At 54.7% G+C, this 23,538-nt stretch overlaps 1 protein-coding gene across 5 annotated transcripts in view; it reads right to left on the bottom strand.

The window, feature by feature from the left end:
- The window catches only part of SERPINE2 (serpin family E member 2), a 62,497-nt gene extending 39,357 nt beyond the window's left edge, over nt 1–23,140 (bottom strand). The window contains exons 1-2 of one of the 5 annotated variants that reach the window (XM_072742668.1): nt 23,024–23,140; nt 21,093–21,259 (exon numbers count right to left, since the gene is read on the bottom strand). Coding sequence is in view for 1 of the 5 variants with exons in the window: in XM_072742666.1 (XP_072598767.1) it covers nt 23,024–23,064 (41 nt within the window). In the remaining 4 variants the exon portion in view is untranslated. Of the gene's footprint in view, nt 1–3,392; nt 3,649–11,967; nt 12,134–19,182; nt 19,316–21,092; nt 21,260–23,023 lie in introns of those variants that run through there. The other 4 variants (XM_072742666.1, XM_072742667.1, XM_072742670.1 and 1 more) reach the window with 4 other exon arrangements.
- Between the last annotated feature and the right edge of the window lie 398 nt (nt 23,141–23,538).

Genomic DNA, 23,538 nt, shown 5'->3' with positions numbered 1-23,538 from the left:
AAAGCTAGTGATCACGCCACGTGCTGGAGAAGAGGCAGAGAGACAGGCTAACTCACCCTGGTGGGTATGTAAAACGACACAGCCAACTCTGGAAAGTGGTTTGGCAGTTTCTCACAAAGCTAACGTGCATTCAATCATATAATCCAGCAATCCTGCACATTTATGAAAACTCGTGTTCACACAAAATCCTCTACACCAATGTTCATAGCAGCCTTATTTGTAATAGCCGCAAACCGGAAACAGCCCATGTGGATGGTTAAGAAACTGCAGCACAACCGCACAACCACGCCATGGGACACCACTCAGCGGTTACGAGGAATGAACTACTGGTACACTCAGCAATTTGGATGGATCTCAGGGGAATTAGGCTAAGTGAAAAAAGTCGATTCCCAAAGGTTACATGCCATAGGATTCCATTTACAAAATATTCTTAAAATGACAAAATTACAAAGGTCTATAAAATTATAAACCACATTATTAGTGGTTACCAGGCGCCAGGGAGGGTGGGAGACACACGGGGTCCTTATGATGGAGCAGGTTCTCTTGATGCTACCTCCCCTGTGGTGGGGGGCACACAAATCTGCACACGCTAAGACTGCAGACAAGTAAATGCACACGCACCAGTGAGTGCCTGTAGGAACCTGAGTAAGATGGAGGACTTGTACCAATGTCAACTTCCCAGCTGCGGTATTCATCGTCGTGTATAGTTATGCACGTGTTACTAGTAGGAGAAATAGGGAAAGGGTGCATGGGATCCCACTGCATCGTTTTTTTTATAATTGCATACGAATCTACAACTATCTCAAAATACAAAGTAGAAAAAAAAAAGTAAGACTCAAATCCTTAATTAAAAATTTCTGTCAAACAAATGCACCTAAAGACAGATCTTTTTAAAATTTACTTTAATTGTTCCCGATCCTGCAAGCATGCTAAAAAAAACCCTCAATATTCTAAAAAAGGATACTGAAAATATGTTTTTGCATACTTATGCCTTTTCATAACTCCCTGATTAGTCTTCTTGGCCTCTGCAGGCTCCTGAGACAAACCAACCAAGTTCAAAGCCCAGCTCCATTACTATATGACTTTTGACAAGGACTTCGCAGCATGGTGCCTCAGTTTCTTCATCTGCGAAATGGGTACATATAATAGCAGTCTTGTCTTATGGGCTGTTGTGAAGAATAACAATGGGTAACACATCTCAGGCTCTTTGGACAGTTCTTGAAGATACTAAGAGCTCGACCAAAGCCAGTTCTGCCATTACTGCCACTTACTACCATCGTCATGGTGGCTCAGGAGTCCTTGGATCTCTCCTCAGCATCTCAAGGCCCACACACCAACCTATCTTCATAGTTCCCTCAATTGCAAAATACCCCCAAATTCCAATTTCTAAAAATCAAGACGAATTTTAAAAACTGACTTTTCTATTTACTTGTCTTTTTTTTCAGTCACGGGCCATTTCCTTCATTTCTTTGCTGTAGGAGGAATTCAAAGGTCTAGTATGTGACTTTATCAGGGCTTGACAGCTGGTCACAAGTCCTCAGGGAAGGTGGCCTCATGCTCTAGGGGGCAGCAGCCAGGGTCCATGCAGCCTCCAAAAACGGCCCTGGTGATGGGGTCAGGAAATGATGGATGGTCACTGGGTGACTTTGTAAATGGGCTCAGACTCTGGTGACTTTCCTTGTGCTCTTTCCAAGACTGCCAGGCTCATGAATAAGAAAAAGTGTTTTCCTCCCAGCTAAACATGAAATAGGGTGGGATTAGATTAAAACCATTTTTAAAAATTTTAGTGCAGTGAAGCCAGATGAGACCTGCCCTAGTGGTTGAGGGCCTCAATGGTGCAAGTCTGACTGTGAGCCGACTCTCATCTCTGTTTTACTTGCTTAGATTAAAAAATATATCTAATACAGAAAATGCTTGATGATTTCCCAAAGAAGCCATTTAGAAATAATTCTGAGCTATAGCAGAAAGCCTATTATGGTGGCAAGCCGAGAGCAGAGGTAATAGAGGAGAAATACCTTACATTTCAGCAAGCAGAGCTGACTCAAACAGTTTCCTCTAAAAAAAGAAAAATTAAGGAGTAAGATATATAGGAGTCCCTTCAGCCATCTTCATAGAAATTCTAAGATGCGAGGAAAAAGGACATATTCATCCCTAAACCTGCCATTCTTCCAGGTTCTACAGCCCAGGTGGTGTACCCCAACCATCCAGAAATCTAAGCTGAAAGTATGGCGGGTCCCCCTTCCCAGGGGGGACCTCACCCGAACCACCAACAATGCTGCCACCATTCTCCCTCTGACACAGTTCCTGGACAGTCTACTCTGTCTCTCCTTTGTCCTCAGAGTCAAGTCACCAGCATTTCTGGAGTAGAACGTGTCTGACACCCGATCCATTGTGTGCACTGTCCCAGTGACCCTGCTGACCAGGAAGGCTGACCATGACCCTTGGCACCAAGACCAGGTGTCCCTGACTCTTACAATGAAATAAAATTCCCTCCCACATCCCGTGAGTTGACCTGCTTTGTCTGGACTTGGCTTCCTTCCAGAGACACACGTGTCTCCTGGCAGGTCACAGGAGAGGCCAGGTTCTTTCCAGCCTTGGGCCTCCATGCCCACGGCCCCCTGCCTGGAACACCTGCCTCTCCCCCTCTCTTCATGCCTGTGAGTGAGGGGAGGCCCCTGTGTGCCCTGTTTGCCACTCTTCCCGTGCATCCAACATGGCACATGGGACACTGAGGTGGCTCACAAGATGTTAAGGCAGGTTGTATTCTAAAATATTTGGGGAAGTCTTTTTTTTTTTTTTAAAGAAATTCTAGAGCGAGGCTTCATAACGTGGGCACTACAGACATTTTTTGCTGGATAATTCCTTGTTGGAGGGACTATCCTGTGTATTGTAGGACGTGTAGCAGCACCGCTGGCCTCTACCCACTAGATGCTAGTAGCACCCGCCCCCCCACCCAACCACCAATTGCAACAACCAAATGTCTGGAGACGTTGACAAATATCCAGAGACCTTAACCAACGTCCCTGGGGTAGGAGGAAGGACCACTCTGGCTGAGAACCACTGATGCAGAGAAAAATTAGAAATTGGTGGTTAGGACTTTAATGCTGTCCACAAAATACCTAATTAACCCACCCTCTGTCTGAGTCGCACTGAGCAGTAACGCATTTCAGTAATCACCTCACCGCCATCTACAACGTCATCACGGTGGAGCGCACATTCCAACTTCCCAGTAACAGTCATGAACGGCCGCGGAGAGGCCGGTTGGTCCATCCCGAGAGCCACCCCAGCTTCCTGCATCAGTACTTGAGGTGATGTCTGCTGTGAAATGGCCGGCAAAGGGGGCGGGGAGGCAAGAGAAGAGCTGGGGTAGGACGCGCTTCCCCACACCTGACCTGATCTTTTGTCATGTCCAGTGCGTGAGACTAGGAGAGAGAAACGAGAGAAACAAGACCACATCTTCACGTTGGGGGTCTCTCGTGGGAGCACCGCCCAGAGAGCCCCCAGTCGGCCAAGCATCCTCAGTCTTTCCGGGGGGGGGGTGTAGCCCAGGAATGCAAAGGGAAGGACTGAGTCTCGGTACGGCGCTCGCTGCCTGTCCACTGCCCGGCCCTCTGACGCATGGAACGCCGCCGAGCTTGGGGCGCCTCTTCGGGCATGCGAAATGACATCCTAGTTCTACCTGCCACACTGCAACAATATTTTCAATTATTGGTTAAACTGCAAATGCCCCGTGAGTCATTTAAATAAATCTCACATGTATGAAATAGTCAATTGTGTTCTCAGAGCAATTCCCAGCTGTAAAAATAGAGCCACACGGAACATATTTTTTCTGCGGCTAATTGAAAATACTGCACATATAATGCATGATTTAAAGCACCCGGGAGGAATTTCAATTTGCATTCCCTATTTTAAAACGTGCAATCAAGTGCTGTCTTAAAGCGCCTACACATTCAAGCCACTTTGCTTCGCTCAAGCCCCAGCCACTTCGAAATTTTCCGGCCACGGATTGATGACTGAGGGCTTTAACGCTCTGAGCGACTTTTCACCCGGTGCCTCTAGCAGGGCTGTGTTACCCCGAGAAAACAAACGCTCTTAGGCCGACTGGTTCGAGCCCCTGCAGCCCGGACGAAACGCCCCGGGGCGGCAGCGAGCCGCGTGCAGACGGAGGGGAGCGCGTGTAGGGCCCCCACGCGGGCGTCCCCAGGCGTGGCCTCTGCAGAGGCCCATGAGGCCCACCCCATCCGGGTTTTCTGCGTTTATTACAGCAAGTGAAACGGTCACACACAAGAGGCCGGGAATGGGTGTTGGAGCAAGTGGTCCCTGGTCCCCTCATTTTAACTTCTGGGGGGAAATCACAGGAGGCGGGCGTCTTCCGAAACAAATACACGCGTATCTATCGGCACAGGATCTAGAAACGCTTCCCGGGGAGGAAGAGGGAACAGAGGCGGGAGGGTAAGAGGAAATAGTTGACGCCTTTAGGACAGGCCGTTCCTGCGCTGCCTGCTGCCGGCCCACGGCCCACGTCTCGGGGCAGACACAGGTAAACACACAAAGCCCCCAAGGAGTACTCGGAGGGACGACGCGTCTATACCGCCCCGCGTGTCTGGCAGGCGAAGTTCTGCCAAGCTCAGAGACGGGCCGGAGCGATGGCTCGGACGGACGCAGGGCTCGGACGCGGCCTCTGCTCCGGGGCACCGAGGTCCTTGCCTTAGCCTCTACTTCTCCTGCCGCGCTCCCCGCCAGCGGCTCCCGGGGCTCGGCTGGTCACAGAAGGAACCTGCGCCCCCGTCAACACAACTGCGGCGCAGGCCCGGGCAAAGGAGCACAAGTGCCCTCGACTCGGTCTCTTCAGCTGTAAAATCAAGGGCGACCCTCCTCTCCCCCCCCACCCCTCAGGAGGTCCCCGGGAGGATGACAGGAGACCTGGTCCCCGGCCCCGACGCGACGAGCTGCACGCACCACGCAGCGCTTCCTCCCAAGACCAGCCTTTCACTTGCCGGCGTCCAGCGCAGAGGAACCAGGACTAAAATCCATGACGTGACCAGAGTCCCCCTTACCTGCGTGTGGCCTGCGCTCTGAGGTGCCGACGGGCGAGCTCGGGCTGCGGGGTGAGCCCGCTCCGGGGAGAGGTCGCGTTCCAGAAGGGCACGTGCCCCAGGCCTGGCGCCACCAGCCGCGCGCTGACAGCACCCGCTGGAGACGGGCTGCGGGACGGCCGTCCGGAGAGCGCCCCCCGCGTCCCCAGCCGGTGAGCACGTCGGCTCACCGGGGGTCACGCGAGCGCCTCTGGATGCAGCTGCGGGAACAGAGGTGCAGGGGACCGAGCCATCCGCCCCACCACACGGCGAGGCCTGCAGGCCACCGCGGCCAGAGGCCTCTCCACCCAGGGCGCCTGGGTCCCCTGGTTTCCTCAGTCAGAGCTCAGCGTCGACACGGACCCCATTCCCCAGCTCCCGCCTTCTCTCTCGTTCCCACGTGCCGTTCCCGGGGTCCCCGATGATCCTCTCTCGCCCCACAAAGCCCCCCCCGCCGCCCCGTCTTGCAGGGTGAAAGTCTTTCATTGATCGGGTCCCACTTCGCCCGTGTGCTCGTCGATGGCCACCTCCCCTTGACGGCAGCCCCCTCCGCAGCGGGAAGATGCGCGGCACGTCCCATTCCTGCCCTCCACGAGCCTGGGAAGCAGCATACGCTGTGACTCAGAAGGGGTCACTTTCCTTTCTGTCCTCCCCTCCCATGAAGCACTTTAACTCGGAGGTTTCCCGACATCGTCTCGGGGCCTGTCATCGCTCTGAGGTGTCCAACGGCTTCGCCGAGCACATCAAGCACATCATCTCCTTTCCACCCAAGTTGCCTGCGATACGGCACTTTGCAAATCCGTGTGCCGCACTGTCACTGAAAAATCTGTCCTAGGCCCCGAGAAGCCCTTCACGGGCCACCGGGACAGCGGCCTTGCCCTTCACGATGGCCCCGGGGTACCCCTGATGCTTGGCTTCTTAATGTGAGCCTCAATAGTCTCTGCAAAACTTCGCCCGATGGAGAGTAGCTGCCTCCTCGGCAAACCCGTCCTCTCCTCTCCAAACACGAGTTGGGGCTACACTTCTGAGCCGCTGCGGTACGCGGACAGCAGAGCGTCCATGACCCGGGAACGTACTCGGTGAAATGGGGACAGGAGCGACGTACGCCCCCTCGGACCTGGCCCATCAGGAGCCGCCGTACGCAATCCTCCGTCACCCTTCTGCGTCCGCTAGCTTGACGCTGACACGCACCGTGGCCTTGGGGGCTGCCTGCTAAATTAGCGGAGCCAAAAGATGGAAAGAGGCCGGTTCCCTGAATCACCAGATGTGGGACATTCGTGCCCATTTTTGGGTATTATTCAAGTGGAAGTTCGTGCCATGGTTCACATTCGGGCTTATTTATTACAGTGATCAGTATTACCTTAAAGAGCACGGCATTCAAAATTGGGAAATTCTGAAGTCATGACCTCAGGAATAATTACTAAATCCGTATTCCAATTCTGTGCCCCCCTTTTTTTGTAAGCCCTTTCGTATGGTGCAACCTCAGCGAACATTCAGAATAAACCTCGATTAAGGGGAGGGCAGGCTTGCGCGCCCTTCTCTCTCTCTTCGTTCTCAAGACTCACTCATGAGTTTCATCCAACGAGGGGTTTTGGCGAACTCTGACTAATGAACTTATCATGACCTCTGTAAATGGAAGACTTTGAAAAGACCCTGATATATAGGATCCCCAATCTCCCTGAGGAACAATTCTGGGGAAATTTTTCATTTTGCATTCCCATACACAGTTTTCAAATTAGAAAACATTTTTTTTGGGAAGCCTGGGGGGCCCAGCAGTTGAGCATCTGCCTTCAGCCCCAGGGCATGACCCCGGGGTCCTGGGATCGAGTCCCGCATCGGGCTCCCTGCATGGAGCCTGCTTCTCCCTCTGCCTGGGTCTCTGCCTCTCTCTGTGTCTCGCATGAATAAATAAATAAAATCTTTTTAAAAAGGTGTTTTTTTTTGCACAGAGAAAAATTATACATTTTGGTGCCTATTAATGACTTATTAAGGCATCACTTTGGCAACCATTTTTGCCTTGCACGCCTGTCCCAGAAGAGATCAAGCCTTCATGCAGTTTTGTGTTCTTGTACTCGTGAGCGTTCAATGAAAGGACAAGTTGTAGTGTCTTACATCTTTTCAAAGTTGCCCACTAAAAGCTTTTTCTTTTTCTTTTTTTTTAAGAGAATTGCTGTCCCCTCCATGAAGGACTTGCCTCCTTGTATTTACCCACGGAGAGCACCTGAGAGACTACAGGGCTAACTCTTATCGTCACTACTACAAACCCTAAACCCTGTAGATTTTGTAGCAATCTACAAAATTTAGAGCCAAAGGGTTTTGTGGAGAGTAATGCGCCAAAGGAAAAAAAAAAAAAAAAGGACTGCCTCACCCACGAGGGTCATCAAGACATTTGTGTTTATTAGTGACTTGACGTTGCACAACGTGCACAGACTTAGCTCTCCCACACACAACCATCAGGGGTAGCTGATATTTAAGAAACTTCCATATGTAAAGGGCTTTGGCATCAGCACCGCTGAGCCTCCTAGCCTCCTGGAAAGCTGGGCATCCCCACCTTTATTTCATGCAGAAGGACAGTGAGACCTGGAGACTATCCATCACTTGCCCTCATCCACAGAATGACCGTAAGCCGCCAGCCTTTCAAGGCTATCAAGAGGATGCAGGGAAGGAGGGGCAATGCATGTCAAGGGCTTCCACAGCCCACGACCGCTGGCACCGTGGCTGCTTTTGGGGTCAGGGGCACACACTGCTCTCCTGGAGCCCTTCCCAGAAAGAGGGAGGGGAGAGGGCTTCTGTGCAGCCTTCGCGGCGATTCCATCCACACTAACCCCTCCAGTCTGGCCTCTGGGACATCTCGTTCAAAGCACTCGCTTGGGTGGTGGACTCTGACGGGCTCAGTGCAGTTCTGGGGTCAGTCAGGATGATGGAGCTGCTCCAGGGGAAGAAGAGCTTATCACCATGGTATGTGATGGTAATAACAGGCTAAGCGACTGGGAGGCATCTGACTATTGCATTGAAATCCTCTATAGAAAATGTACCCCCTTACTGCTTCTGCCCACGACAGTGTCCCAGGGTTCTTGAACCATTAAAGTGTCACAGATTCGGGATAGTGCCCATCTGGAACTGTTAAAGAATCACAGATTCGCCCTTTCGGTGGAAATACAGAAGATCCTCCAAGGCAGCTTATTTTGTGGATACCGCCGTGTGCCTCTGAGCACCTGGTGGAAAAAGTAGCTCGTAAGCCAAATGCACCCAGACACAAGAGGGCTGCCACTCTGAAGTCCCGTGTGGGCGCAGGTGTGGTGAGAGGTACATCTTGGGGAATGTCCTTGCTCTCTGGGAGTAACTCTTTTCAAGAAGAAGGAAATGAACAGCACAGAGAAAAGGAGAACGAATCAATGGCTCGGCGGGGATGGATGGTGACAGTCCCCACGTCAGCGGGGCGCTCTGGGGGCTAATCAAGGGTGGGTGACAGGTGATGGCAGTTCTGGCGGCTGTGTCTGGACTCAGCGATGGGAGAGGTGACAAGTAACAGGAGCAGTGACCCGACTTCCCAACCTGCCTCAGCCCTGACCCTGCCACGTGATTTAAGTCACTACTGGCCTTCTCCCTGCTGCGCCACGGGGCCGATGCTGCTGTGTCTACGGGGAACGCAGCATCCTCATCAGCTCCATTCTCCAGCTTCGGAAATGAAGCCCAGAGAGGAAAGTCTTTTGTGGGCATAAAAGTACTAACTGGAGAGCTGGGGTTTAAGCCCAGGGTTCTCGGAGTCCCCAGTTCTCCGCGCCCCGCAGCGCGGCCCTGCCCTGCTGCTCCACCCGCCGCCCCACGCAGGCCGTGTTTCCGAATGAGCGAGGTGGCGGCGGAGGCACACAGACCTGGAGGGGCTTCCCCGGGGTGGGGGCCCCCGCAGGGTGCTCTGCACAGCCTGGCCTCCGCTTCCTCGCCTGCCAGCTAGCACCAATCTCTACCTTCCCAGGATGGCTGAGATTCAATAAGGTGATGAATAAAATGTGCCTGACACTCCTCGACATACTGGTGATCCACGCTCTTTCATTTCCTTTCTTCTTTTCGGGCTCCTTTGCATCAGGTACCGTGGAAAGGACCCAGGAGGGTAAGATGCGCGTACACGCATGCACACACGCACACACACACAATCCTCGAGGGTTCCTGACGGGGCAGACGAGACACCCGGAATGACAACACAAGGTAGAGAGTAAGATAAGAAGCAAGATTTTTGCCATTGTACGTGTAAAAAAATAAATGCTTCTCTGACCCAAAAGAAATTTTAAAGCTACTGAGTAACCCACACGCATAGCAACAACTCTGCGTCCAGGACTTGCTGAATCCATTCCCCGTTACATTCCTGAGTCACCACCGCGCTGCACGAGGACAGGAAGGCTGTGAACACCCGGCACCGCTGGCCAGTCCTCCAAATTGCTATTTTAATTAACTGTCATCAAGAGATGAACACATGTTTGGCGTAAGATGATATGAGTCTATCAGTACATTAGTTTCAAAGGGTGACAATCCCCACCTTTAGGGAGAGGAAGCTCCTCTGGTCATCGCGTCATCGCACAGGTCAGTGTCCCTGGCGGCCCCTCGCCCGCCGTCCGGCCACAGGGCCAGTGCGGGCACACGCGGAGAGCTCAATAAAACCCCAAACACCTGCTTGCCAGTAAAATCCTAAAACCTCCTATTAATGGCGGCAGAAAACACCGCTTCCTATCTGGGGAAGTCCGCCGAGGCTGCGCCAGCAGGTGGGGAACTCTGCCGTGTACCGAGGGGCCCAAATCATCATTACTCGACCGTCTGTTGACAGCAGAGTCGTGTGTGTCTGAAATGATTATTTCTGCGTGCTTGGATATTAACGGCCCTCATGGGACACGGGACATTCTCACAGCCCCAAAAGCCAGAACAAGATGAGGAGACTCTGGCGACCACACTCGCAAAGACCAAAATATTAAACCAAATAGATTTTTTTTCTGCTGCAGAGACATTTATTAATTCTTCAAAACTAACACATAAAAAACCACCCGGGACGCCTGGGGGGCTCAGCGGTTGAGGCACCTGCCTTAGGCTCAGGGCGTGACCCCGGGGTCCTGGGATCGAGTCCCGCATCGGGTCCCCGCAGGGAGCCCGCTTCTCCCTCTGCCTGGGTCTCTGCCTCTCTCTCTGGGTCTCTCGTGAATAAATGCATAAAATCTTTAAAAAAATAAATAAATCAGCTGCCCGAGAAAGGCCGCCTGGTCACACAGCGGAGACGGGAGCTTATTCCGCGCACCGGCCACCCTTCGCTCCGAGCCGCCCCGGGGGGCCTGGAAGCCCGCGGAAGGGACAGGCGTCCTGCCCGCCGACAGCGCTACAGTGGAACCAGGCCCGCGAACACGCAGAGCAAGTCACTTATTTACCACAACAAAGACACAAACGCAATCACGAGTCCCGAGGACAGCGACAAGCAGAACCCCGCGGTCACGTCGGCCCGGACTCGGCCCCACTCTAGCCCCTGGCTCAGCACCTCAAGTGTACACTCCGCCTCATCCTCCCAAGCAAAAGACCCGGTTCCCTTCCCGCCCAACCCACGAGGAAAGAAGCCGAGGCTCCGAGAAGTCTAGTAACCTCCGGCCCTCGAGCCGCGGCCGGCAGCAGCTCGCCGAGCAGTCCGTCGGCGTCCAGGGCTACTCTGAGAACCTCACCGTGCAAGGGGGGGCGGGAGGGGGGTGCACACCATTTAGACAGGACAAATTTTGAAAAAAGGCAACTATTAAAAAAAAAAAAGAGCTATAAGGGGTCCCTGGGAGGCTCCATTGGTTAAGTGCCCGATTCTTGATTTCAGCTCAGGTCACGATCTCAGGGTCATGAGATCGAGCCTAACGTGCTGGGGATGGAGCAGCCCTGGGCACATGCTCTTCCTCTCAAAAAATAAAAACTATTAAAGCAAAAGTTAAATCTCAAACAGTGTTCTAAGTCTCCACACATTTGTGAAGTTTGCTTTGGTATTTTTTTCAAAGATTTATTTATTTATTTGAGAGAGAGAGAGAGAGAGAAAACAGGTGGGGGCCGCGGGGAGGGAGAGAGCATCCTCAGGCAGACTCTACACCGTGCACAGAGCCCCATGTGGGGCTTGATCCCAGGACCCCAAGACCATGACCCCAGCTGAAATCAGGAGTCGTCACTCAACCAACTCAGCCTCCCGGGTGTCCCCTCAATTACTCATCTTTTCAAAGTCACGTCACACTTGTTGTTTGGTTATGCTGACTTGTGTCCAGCTCGGCCTAAGTTAGTTAGTTAAGTTAGTTAGTTATTCCCTCCAACTCTGGGTAAATGCACCCTACTTTTTTTTTTAATTTTTTTTTTAATTTTTATTTATTTACGAGAGTCACACACAGAGAGAGAGAGAGGCAGAGACACAGGCAGAGGGAGAAGCAGGCTCCATGCACCGGGAGCCCGACGTGGGATTCGATCCCGGGTCTCCAGGATCACGCCCTGGGCCAAAGGCAGGCGCCAAACCGCTGCACCACCCAGGGATCCCGCACCCTACCTTTTCAACCCAAAGGTCAGTACTGATTTTAGAGTTTGAGTCCCAGAAAGAAGAAAAAAAAAAAAACAGAACAAAAACAAGTGTCTAAAGAATAAACTGGGCAGGGAGTGTTGGGCTTGGGGAGCAACAGGCTTAAAAATATTCCCTCCAAAAGAATGCAAAAATATTAGCCTCCTTCCACCTCGTGAGCTTTGTTGTTACTGAAGGATATTGAGCCGCCGAGTGAGGAGGTGGTCTTTGGGAAGGAGGCACGTGGTTTGACAAGAACTTATTTTTTGGAAAGTCATGAATATTGATGAGATATAAATCTCTGAAAATTCACGGTACCAGCTCACAGTCTGCGCATTTACACACCTGGCTTCAGGCTCTGGCACTGACACATCCAGGTGGTCTGTATGACCACAGAAGCTTCGGCGGCTGTGCGCTCCTCTTTCCCAACTGAGCGGGTGGATGGTATGACCATCTGTCCTACACGCGGGGAGAAGGCTCCAGGGGACAACAGAGAGCTGCTGGCAACTGAAAGCAACTGAAAACACGGGCAGTTGGGGTAACCTGTCCAGCAGGCCCCTCTCAGTACTCTTTCCCCGCCCCACCAGACCACAGGTTTGGACATGTGACTCGGCCTCCGGCCAATCACAGTATCCCATTCCCCTCACCACAGCCACTGGTCCAGGGAAGAGCACATGACACAAAAATGCACCAGTCTGAGTCCCATCCTAGGACTTTTCCAACTGGAACTGGCAGGAAGCCAGTTCCTCCTTGCTCTTGGGTCATTGGGAGGTAAGCCTGAAGCTACCTGCGGCCTGGCCCCTGAGAGGATGGAGACCACCTGCAAAGAGATGCGGGCCCTACAGGCCCAAGTCTCTGGTTTCAGCCCCCTCCAGGGCCAGAGGCAATCCCACCATCTCAGGGTCTGCAGTGCACGTCACGAGGTTCCCCCTGGCACCCCATCTTTTTGCGTCACTCAACCGTGATTTGGGTTTTCTGCCCTTGTAAACGGAAGATGAGGCACCAGTTAATAGCTCATGTAATCTGAACAGTGACCAAATCCTCAAGATGGTTTCTTCCCAAGTGGATTCCTCATTTCAAGAATGAAAAATAAATTTAGTAGAAGCAGCAAGCTCGGCCATTATTTAAATAGCATTTTCTCAAAAGAAAGGAAGAAAAGTCTATTTTCATTCGCAGTCACCTTAGTCACTTCCAAGTGGGCTTCATATTTGGTGTTAAACGCTCTCATATACCCACACCCACTTTCAAGATTTGGTCCATGAAAACTCAGGCAGAAACAAGTGGTTATTTTCTCTGTAGCTATATTAGTTGGCACTAAATAGAAAGGAAAAGTGGGGAGGGGGGGAGAAAGCGCTGATACTATTTTTGGTATGCTCTTAGGAGAAATTCCCCAGGTTACCAGAGTCTCACTGCAGCAAGTGGGGGAGGGCATTACAAAAATAAAACAAAGTACATTTACCAAGATTTGCCATTGCAACAAGAAATCCTTTCTGCCTCTTCATAGGATTTTTCCCCCTTTTATATTAAAATCTCCTTCACATTATCTTTCTCCCGAGAATTAACTAATAAAAATAGAAAGGCATGGTGGGTTCCAGCTCTTGAATTATCCCTCCCGAAGCAAAGGGCAAAGTCTGAGGCCAACCTGAAGCAAGAGTGTGCGGTGTTCTTGGGCTGATCTTGAACTGGGGCATCCACCCCAACCTCTGAAGGAATTCAAGGATGAAACAGGGGACATGTTTGTCAAAATGCAGGGATGGAGTTGCAGAGAGAACTGCTTAGACTCGGTGTACGTCCCCGTGCACAAAAAAGAGCCCCAGAAAGAACGCCAACTTCTCTGGACTGGGCTTACATCCAGACCTAGAAACCTAACAGCAGAAGAAGGGGAGAATCATTGTGTAAACAGACTTGCCCTGTTGGGTGAGAGGCAGCATTTCTCAAAAGAGAAATTAAATCATACTACTCTTTCAGCGTTCTGGGATAAACTGTGAACTTACAGATAAAAAACTAACCTAAAAATGTAGTTTATTTGACTCTACTCCACATCTAAGGATATTTTTTTTCTTTAACCCAACATTGATTTTCAGATCAGACATGCAATCCGCTTGTGAGGAACGATGGTTTGGGAAAGAGAAGACAGGCACATTCATAGGCGGAGATGGTCATTTACAAAGAGGGTCAAATACAGGGGACCCGATGTCTTTAACATTTTTATAAATGCCTTTAAGTGGGGATACAGACTAAATCTTCATGTTGGCCCTCAATGCTATTTCTGAGAACTAAAGAGCCAAGCTGGATGATTTCATAGATTTAAAGGAGAGACGAAGGGAGGGATTAAGGGTTTCATGTAGATAAATAATGCATTTAAGAAAAAATTTCATCTAGATCTGATCTTTATGAGAAAGCTGGACCAAGAAGGAAAATAAGTCAAGATGTTATAGGTTATTTTGTTTTGCTTAAATTTTTATTAATTAATTAATTAATTAATTAATTTATGAGAGAGAGAGAGAAGGAAAGAGAGAAGGACAAGCAGACTCCTCACCGCGCGCAGAGCCCAACACGGGGTTCGATCTCACAACCCTGAGATCAGGACCTGAGCTGCAATCAAGAGTCAGACGCTTAACCAACGGAGTCACCCAGGTATCTCAGGTCGCGTTTTTTTTTTTTTTTTTTTAATGACATCATTGATTTCATCAGACCCATTGTGCAGACAAAAAAAAAAAATAAGTTCTAGATGATTAACTATACAAATCAGCCCAGACTCTCGTCCATCCTAGGGCTCTTTCCATCAAATTTGACTAAAGATATTAGTTAAAAAACGACCAAGGCAAAAAATAAATTTAAAAAAATTATTTTTAAAAGCCAGCAAGAGGGTACATATCACTATCACTGGAAAGGTTCACAGAAGTAAGCCAGAGAGAGCTCTCCTACCTTGACAAAGGCACAGCGTACGGAGTCTGGCCCAGCCAGTGGATCTAGGGAAGACAGAACCAAGCCAAAAGAGGTTCAGATGAGGCTAACGAAGAACATAGGGACAGGAGTACTTCTGGGTCAGACTTTGGCTTTTTTCTAAGTAACGTTCTATCTCAAAAGGCATGACTGATCCAAAATATTTTTACTTTTTAATTTAATTTTATTTATTTTTTTACCGTGAAGATAGATATCTGCTTAGAAGTACCAGAACAGGAGTGGCGGTCCTGGGGGTGGGAAGCTCCCCTCCAAGCCTCCAAGCCCACAGGTCAAGCACACTTTCATCAAGTGTGTGATAAACTTAAAAAAACCATAAGTGCGGTGGTTCCATTCAGATACCCATGAAACGCCTCGGGTGATGCACCACAGGTGTGCACGCGAGCCCACGTGGGGCACGGCTCGGGACCTCGGGGAACCTTCGCGACGGACGACGCTGGACCCGAGCCTTGCAGGGGGGCGACGCCAGCCAGACACGGGGCAGTGACAGAGGAAGAGTTCTAGGCAGGGGCCCGGCACCGCGGCCGGGGCAGGAGGCGGGCAGGGGCGCAGGGCGGTGGACTGTGCGGGCAGGACGCCGGGCCGCTGGCCCACGAGCCGCACCACTGCCGCAAGGTGCCCGGCTGAACGTGGAGGACGCCCGCCCTCCCGCGTCCGCAGTGACCTGGGGGTCCACCTGGTGACCTTGGGGTCTGCCCAGTGATCTGGGGGTCCACACAGTGACCTTGGGGTCCTCCCAGTGACCTAGGGGTCCACAGTGACCTGGGGATCCACCCGGTGACCTGGAGGTCCACACAGTGACCTGGGGCCCACAGTGACCCTGGGATCCACATAGTGACCTGGGGGTCCGCACAGCGACTTGGGGTCCACACAGTGATCCTGGGGTCCACACAGTGACCTGGGGGTCCTCCCAGTGACCTGGGGTCCACACAGTGACCTGGGGGTCTGCCCAGTGACCCTGGGGTCCGCCCAGTGACCTGGGGTCCACACAGTGACCTGGGGGTCCGCCTAGTGACCTGGAGGTCCACACAGTGACCTGGGTGTCCACACAGTGACCTGGGGGTCCGCCCAGTGACCTGGAGGTCCACACAGTGACCTGGGGGTCCACACAGTGACCCTGGGGTCCACACAGTAACCTGGGGATCCACACAGTGACCTGAGGAGCGACCCAGCCTCGGCAGCTGTGGCCTCCCTACCGTGGACTCCACCCTGGAGGCTGGGGAGGTCTGCGGAGATGTGGCGAGCGGCAGACACTGCTCCACACAGGCGGAGGTCACCCGGGGACTATGCGACCACCGCTGTCCTCGCAGGTCAGAGCACGCTGAGGCCCTGGGCACACACTCCTAAGGGTTTGCCCCAGAGGCAAGAGGGAGGCGGAGAGACAGGAGCTGACGTGGATCTGCCCCCCGAGGAAGGTCCCCGTACCCCTGGGGAGACGGCCGAGAGGGCTGCAAGGCCAGGCAGGCACCAGGGATTCACGGGCCTCTGATGGCCCCCCGGCCCAGGGGTGCTAACTCAGAAGCCCATGAGGGCCGAGAAGCTTCTGGAAACAGGACCACAGGTCCAGGGAGAAGCAGGAAGCCAGCACCCTGGGCGCTGGAAACTCCACACCAGCCACGTGCTGCCACGTGGGAACGGGGCCATCATCTTCCAGGTCTCCTGATTTTTAAGAGAAGTTATAAATCCAAGCGATATTTTGATATTTCTAGTATTCACTTTTGCATACTTTTTCAGGCCAACAACACATCCGTCAACCGGAAATGGCACACTGGCTACCACTTGGCTGGTCCCGGCCTCTGAGGCAGGGCAGGGCCGCAGTGACTGCGGCAGGGGGCCGTGATTTCACAGCCTGTGGAGGCAGCAGGACTTGGGGCTGCGTGCGGGGAGGCCTGGAGGGTCGAGCCTCACGGGAGGCTTTCTGCTCTCTAACACCCTCACGACTGGTAGAGCCGCCACCAAAGAAAACAAACAAAGAGAGCGGCCAACCCTGGCCAATGATGAAATGGGTATGGGGTGGACGGTGAGAACTCAAACCAGTCAGTCCTGGCCTCCCTGCAGGTTTTCCACCTACAAGGCATGGATGGATAAGCCCCCTAGACTGTAGGTACTCGCTTGGAGCCACCAATCTGGGACTCACCTTGTACTGGGGGCAGTTGAGGCTTGGGGAATGTGCTTCACCCAGTGACTCTTCACAGAGCAGAACGGGGATCAGGCCAGAACCCTGGGTAGCCCCCGGGGGTACTGGAGAGGCAATGGGGGCAGAGGGAAAACCAGGGGGACATGGCAGCTAGGAAAGAGGGAGAAAGGATCAGAAAGGAAGGAAATGCCCAGCGCCACAGGGAAGTCTAGAGAGAATCTGCAGGATCACTGTGCAGGAATTGTGGGGCCTTCTACTTTGGGGAGCCTCTGGCCAGCTCACGGGGAGCGGAGAAGACAGCAGAGAACGAGGGGAAATGTTAACTCATTTGAGAAGCCCATAGAGACACGGTGGTCACCGAAAAGGAGGTGGGGATGCAGGGGAAAGGGAGATTAGGGCATTCTAAAAAGAGTTAAATTAGGGAAGCGTTCTCGGGGAGACACTAGGCAGTGCCAAAGGGAGGTCTTCTTTCTAATCTTCCCTAAGTTCCCTGCCCCAGTTTGATTTTTCTCCTATCATTCTACCCTATTCATGTTACCATGGCACAATTATGTTTTGCTGTTTGCCTGTGTCCTCCCACAAGAACGACAGTTCCAAGATAGCAAGGATCTGCTATACTTACTACACTTCGGGGCCACTCAAAGCGCCTGGACACGGTAGGTGCTGAAGAAGGGGTCTGGGAGGAGGGGGTAAATTTGGAAAAGTCTGTAGGAGGGAAACAGGGGAGGACCTGGAAAGACTTCAACTCAGTGGTCCCTCCTGTCCAAGTGGAGTGGGCCTTGAAGTCACCTGTCAAACAGGAAGGAGGGCGGGGAAGAGGTCTCCCGCGCTGAGGAAGAGCTGCAGGGGGAGCACCAGTTTGCAGCCTGGAAGGCAGGAGCTGGTGGCCGAGACGCTGGCGTTTCTGATTTCAGAAGATGAGCCTCTCTGAGCCAGGGCAAGACCTGCATGGAGTTAGGGGACTTGGTTGCTGGAGTGGGTGGAGGTCACTGGATTTGAGATGGTCAAGGAAATGGGAATAGACCCCCATGTGGCCTTCGGGACCAGAGCGGGGAGCAAAAGCCCAGGAGCCAGAGTCCCTGAAGGAGAATGACTGGCTGGCAGAGGATGGCCGTGCGGAGGGGTCGGTGGGACGTGGCCCATTTCCAACCCTAGTACCTCCATGTCTCCCTGGTATCTAGTCTGTACCCGTGTGCAGAACTTAAGAACTGATGTCCTTTGGAGACTGAGTCATTTTTGTTCTTTTAAAATCACAGTAAAGGGATCCCTGGGTGGCGCAGCGGTTTGGCGCCTGCCTTTGGCCCAGGGCGCGATCCTGGAGACCCGGGATCGAATCCCACATCGGGCTCCCGGTGCATGGAGCCTGCTTCTCCCTCTGCCTGTGTCTCTGCCTCTCTCTATCTCTCTGTGACTATCATAAATAAAAAAAAAAAAATAAATAAATAAAATAAAATCACACTAAAATATGTGAAGTTCATAGGGGGCCGGGATTTTCTGCATAGATTCATTTTTGTTTAGAATCAAGGGACGGATGACACCTTTACGACTTTCAGTCACTGCCATACACTACCAGGTTTCCCAACACCATTTTGGTCTAAAATCAAAATTGCATGGTGGTGGGTGGGGGGGGTGGTTGAAAAGGTCCCTGGATTGTTTAGGCTGCACCTTCATCTGCATAGCTGGAGAGGATTTTTGCTGAAATGCTGCAAACAGCGATAATGACTGGTGTGGACGTGCAGGCAGCGCTGGAAGTGTCCTGGGTCTCTGAAGCGCGCTCCAGGTGGGCAAAGTGGCAATGCCCACGCCTCTCCAGGTCATCTCCGTTCAACTTTGGGTCTAAAATCTGCGAAGTGCAGAATCATCAGGTCAACCGCCCCTGAAGGGCTCGGAGGGGCGCGCTGCCTCCTGGCTTCAAAGGGGCCGCCAGCCTGCCCTCGTCCTAGGTGCAGGCTCGGGCACGAGGGTCCCCTGCAAAGGGGCCAGCGCAAGGCGCGGCAGCCGGTGCCATCTCTCCGGAGACTCGCGGGAAGATCGTTTTTCCTTCGCTGAAGGCACCGAGACCTCGGCGCGTCCCGCACAGCCCGGGCTGGAGCGCGGAGCCTCACGCAGCCGCCACCGGGGTCCTCGTGCCCTCCCTGCGGCCCCGGCCCGCCAGGTGCGGACCGCGGGGTCCCCGGCGGCGGCGCGCACCCAGGTCGGGCGCCCGAGCATCCCCCGCGGCTCCCGCGTGCCCTGGGGCGCACCTCCCGGGCGGCCCCGGTCCCCGCTCGCGCTCCCCGGCCCCGAGCTCCGGCCCCAGCAGGGCGGCCCGAGGGCTCAGAAAGTTGCTCCGCCTCGACGTGGCCGCCCGGGCCCGCACCCGCACCCGCACCCGCACCCGCACCCGCACCCGCAGCCCAAGGTCGCCCGGAGCGCGGAGCCCCGCGGCCGCGCCCTCCCGCCCCCGGGTCCCCGCTCACCAGCCCGGCTGGATCCCGCGGCGGCGGCGGCGGCGGCAGGTCGGGGCGGGGGCGGGGGCGGGAGCGGGGGGCGGCGGCGCCCGCACTGGCCGCGCAGCCGAGCAGCCGAGCCGCCGAGCAGCCGCCGTCCTCAGCGCCAGCAGGGCCGCCGCGCCGGGGCTTTATCGCCGCCCGCCGCCCCGCCCCCGGCCCGGCCCGCCCCGCCCCGCCTTCCCGCCGCCTCCTTTGTGTGGCTGCGCCCGCCGCCGCCCCGCGCCCCGCGCCCCGCGCCCCCTCCCGCCCCCTCCCGCCCCCAGGGACTCCGCGCCGCGGGGGGCGCCGGGGACGCGCGGGCGGACGGGCCGAGACGCACGTGGCCGCGGGGGTCGGGGCCTGGGGGACCCCCTGGGAGGGGGGGAGGGACCCGGCCTGGAGGGACCCCCTGGGAGGGGGGGGTGGAGACCGGACTGGGGGGACCTCCCTGGGAAGGAGGAGGGACCCGGCCTGGGGGGACCCCTAGGGGGGGAGACCGGCCTGGGGGGACCCCCCTGGGAAGGAGGCAGGGGACTCGGCCTGGGAGGACCCCCCTGGGAGGGAGGGGGACCCAGCCTGGATGGACCCTGCAGGGGAGGGGGGGAGACCCCGCCTGGAGGGACCCCACCGGATAGGGAGAGGGACCCAGCCTGGATGGACACCGCCGGGGGGAACCCAGCCTGGAGGGACCCCACGGAGGGGGGGATCCAGCCTGGAGGAACCCCGCCGTGGCGGGAGGGACCCAGCCTGGACAGACCCCGCAGGGGGGGGAAGGGACCCAGCCTGGAGGGACCCCGGGGGTGGGGGGGAGGGACCCAGCTTGGACGGACCCCGCGGAGGGGGGGAACCCAGCATGGAAGGACCCCCCAAGGGTCCGGGTGTGGGAGGGCCTGGAGGGACCCCGCGGGGGGAGGGGGGCGGACCCAGCCTGGAGGGACCCCGTAGCGGGGGGACCCAGCTGGGGAAGATCCAGCCTGGAGGGACCCCACTGGGGAGGGGGAACCCCGCCTGGAGGGACCCCACCGGGAGAGGGACCCCAGCCTGGGGACCCCCTGGGAGGGGGGGACCCCAGCCTGGAGAGACCCCCCTAGGAGAGGGGGGGACCCAGCCTGGGGGGACCCTGTGGGGGGACCCACCCTGGAGGGGGGGACCCAGCCTGAGGGACCCCGTGAAGGGGGACCCAGTGGGGGGAGATCCAGCCTGGAGGGACCCCCCTGGGGAGGGGGGCACCCAGCCTGGAGGGACCCAGCCTGGAGGGACACCACCCCCGGGAGGAGGGGACCCAGCGGGAGGGACCGCGCCGCGGGGTGGGCACCCAGCCTGGAGGACCCCCCCAGGGACCCCGCCCCCAGGAGGAACCCAGCCGGGAGGGACCCCGGGGCTCGCGGCGCGGCCTTGGGATGCTGCCCGGTGGTCCTGGCTGCCCCCCGGGGGAGATGCGGGGGGAGGGGGGCCCGGGGAGGCGCCCCAGCGGCCCGGGGGAGGGGATAACGGCGCGGGTGGTGGCCGGGGAGGGGCGACCGCACCCCTGGAGACGCTTCATAGGGTTGGCGGGTCGCCGTAGGGAATCTAGAAATCTGGGTTGGTGGCTGCGGTGACAGCGCGGCACCCGCAGGGTCCTGAGAACACCGCCACCGCCCTACCGTGGGTTCCTGCAGCTGCTGGGACCTTGGGCGCGGGAGGCGCAGACCCGGGGCGGGCAGTGTCACCCTGGGGCTCTGGGCTCCGTCACCCCATCTCCTCTGGGCAGCCCCCCCTTGGTCCACTTGGGTGTGTGGGGCGCGACTTTAACGACCTCTGAGGGTGCCCCGGGCCAGAGCCCCCTGCAGCAGGCCCGCGCCCACCTGCCAGCAGCAGGTGAAGATAGTGGCATCCGGGCCTAGAGCACCTCGGCTGACCTGCAGCTGGTGTGTAGGCGGCCGTGCTAGACCGGGAGCGCGTGTGTTGGGGTGAAGGAGTCGCTTTGAAAAGTGTAAAATCTGGGCCAGCGGGAGGGTATTCACAGCCTCTCCTGTGGGGAAGCCTGCTCTGGAGGGTCGCTCTTCAAATAAAAGGGAAGCACGGTCTGCAAAGAAGAAAACCTATTTCGTTATTTTACACTCGTGCCTAATATTCATTTTTCATCACAGGGCAGGATATAAATGCTTCTTCCTTGCTGTTCACGCTGCCTAAGGTGCTCCCCTCCTTACCCGGTGCTCCCCTCCTTACCCCGCGCCCCCCACATCCTAAGACTCCTCCCTGCAGTCAGGGAGGGCACAGCTGCAACATCAGCTTCTCTAGGAAACCTTCCCTGACCACTTGAGCGGAAGTCACATCCAACTTTCTCCAACTTACGGCTTTCTTCATCAGTTGGATTTTTTTCTTTTTTTATTCTCTTCCACCCTTCCTCATTTAGAAAATGCACTTGCAGAAAACGGGGAAGAGAAACCGGTTCACCTTGGTTTTCAACTCACTCCGTCCCTAGTGCTGAGAGCCAACAGGGCACACAGTAGTTGCTCCATAAATCTTTGTTGACTGGTGGGTGAACAAGGGCCGGGTGACTCTTGACATGGTAAGTGTTGCTGTGGGGACAGTGTTAGGGTTTCCTCTAGCCTGGGGTGTGTGTGTGTGTGTGTGTGTGTGTGTGTGTGTGTGTGTGCGGCTGGACCTGGCAGGAATGAAGTGGAGGGGGAAGCCAAAGCCCCAAAACCCAGAGGTGTCTGAGATGCTGGGAGGAGGAGCCTCTTCCAGATACAAGGGAGTCGTTCAGGGAACTAGTGGATGGAGAGAGAAATGAGAACCAGAAAGTGTGGGTAGAACCGGGTTAGGAAAGCCTGCCTGGTTCCCTGCACCCATTTCCACCTGAATCAATTTTTTTTAACTGAAAATCTTATTGGGATAGTTGTAGGTTCTCAGGCGGTTGTAAGAAATAACACAGAGAGGCTCCTGGTGTACTTTGGCCAGTTTTCCCTAATAGTAACGTCTTGCAAAAACTATTACATGATATCCCAACCGGAAGGTTGACATTGATATATTGAGGTGAATCTCAAACCCTTTGGTTAATTTTTTGCAGTTTAAAATTTTGAGTGACGTTGCTCTAGGATCTTGAAGGGATGCACCACTGCTATTTTAAAGGATTCCGGTCTCTTGTTTTCACGGACCCAACACTTTTATTTATTTAATTTATTTTTAGGGGGCACATGTTTTATTTTCCCAATTAGGGCGTAATTAGGGTCCGGATTCTTCAGCTATAAAGGATAGTCAGACGTCTTTGGGACTTAACCTCTTTTGTTTACGTTTTCACGACTGCCGTGCACCCCCCGTTCTACCCAGTACCGTCGAGGGAACGTTCTCAGCAATACTGTACGTGACTTGTCTGTTCTGCAATCAGACAGGATGCGGTGTCAACTAATCTGCCCAACTAAGCCCAACCGCGACTGTGCCTTTCTCTCCCCACGGCCATCGGATGGGACTGCCAATGAGTGTGTCCCAAAGGGAAGTGAGTCAAGACAAAGACCCATTCTGCCGCGAGGCTACGCGGGGAATACCAACTACGCCCGTTGCAGCGTGTGCGCGGCCGGGCTCGGCGGGCCTTCCCGGGGCCAGCCGGCGGGTACAGAAGCAATGGCCTAAGCTTTCCGTGACATTCAAGTGACCAGGCACTTTGACACCCATCGTCAGGGGCTGCCCCAAGCAGCCCAGCCCCACCTCCGTTGGTGCCCATGCCCCGCCATGCTTCTCACATCTGACCCTCTTTGAAGGGTCTTTCTCATACACGCGTGCCTGGAAAGTGTATTTCCTTCCTGTCTCCGCCTGGGTCTTATTTGAGAATTCCCGATGACCCTCCTACCTGCCTCTTCCTTCAGGCTCACACGCACCGCAGAACTTCATCCTGCCCCTCAGACGGCATGGCTCGCCTTCATCCTGTCTGAGGATAGGATCCGCGGATTGTGTATTCCCTTAAAAAGATTTTCAAAAAGTGACCTGGACTTTAGCCAGCTCCAGCCAGTCCCGGAGTTTGGCTTTGTGTCCATAAGCCACAGTGGAGAGAAACGCACGAAATGCCCAAACAGAATAAAACAAATGATCTATTTAGTCTCGTTTCCTCTCTTGGAAGAGATCCAGCGTTGAGTGCTTTGGACGAAGATGAAAATCCCCCTGCCCCGCCCCCACTGCTCCCCCCACACCCAAACAGTATGACCTTGTATTTAAGGGAGAACTGTCCCCACTTCCCAACGGGCAACGGTGTTTTGTCTGGAAGAGTGACCAATGTCACGATAGTAAGATAACAGTGGTCCCTCCTCCGCTATCTAACCCCGATTTAAAACACATTATGCCACAAGACAACTTGTTACACAACCTGAT

This window comes from Vulpes vulpes, chromosome 16 (assembly GCF_048418805.1).
Source record: "Vulpes vulpes isolate BD-2025 chromosome 16, VulVul3, whole genome shotgun sequence".
Taxonomy (NCBI): Eukaryota; Metazoa; Chordata; class Mammalia; order Carnivora; family Canidae; genus Vulpes; species Vulpes vulpes.
This window is presented reverse-complemented; position numbering and strand designations above follow the sequence as displayed.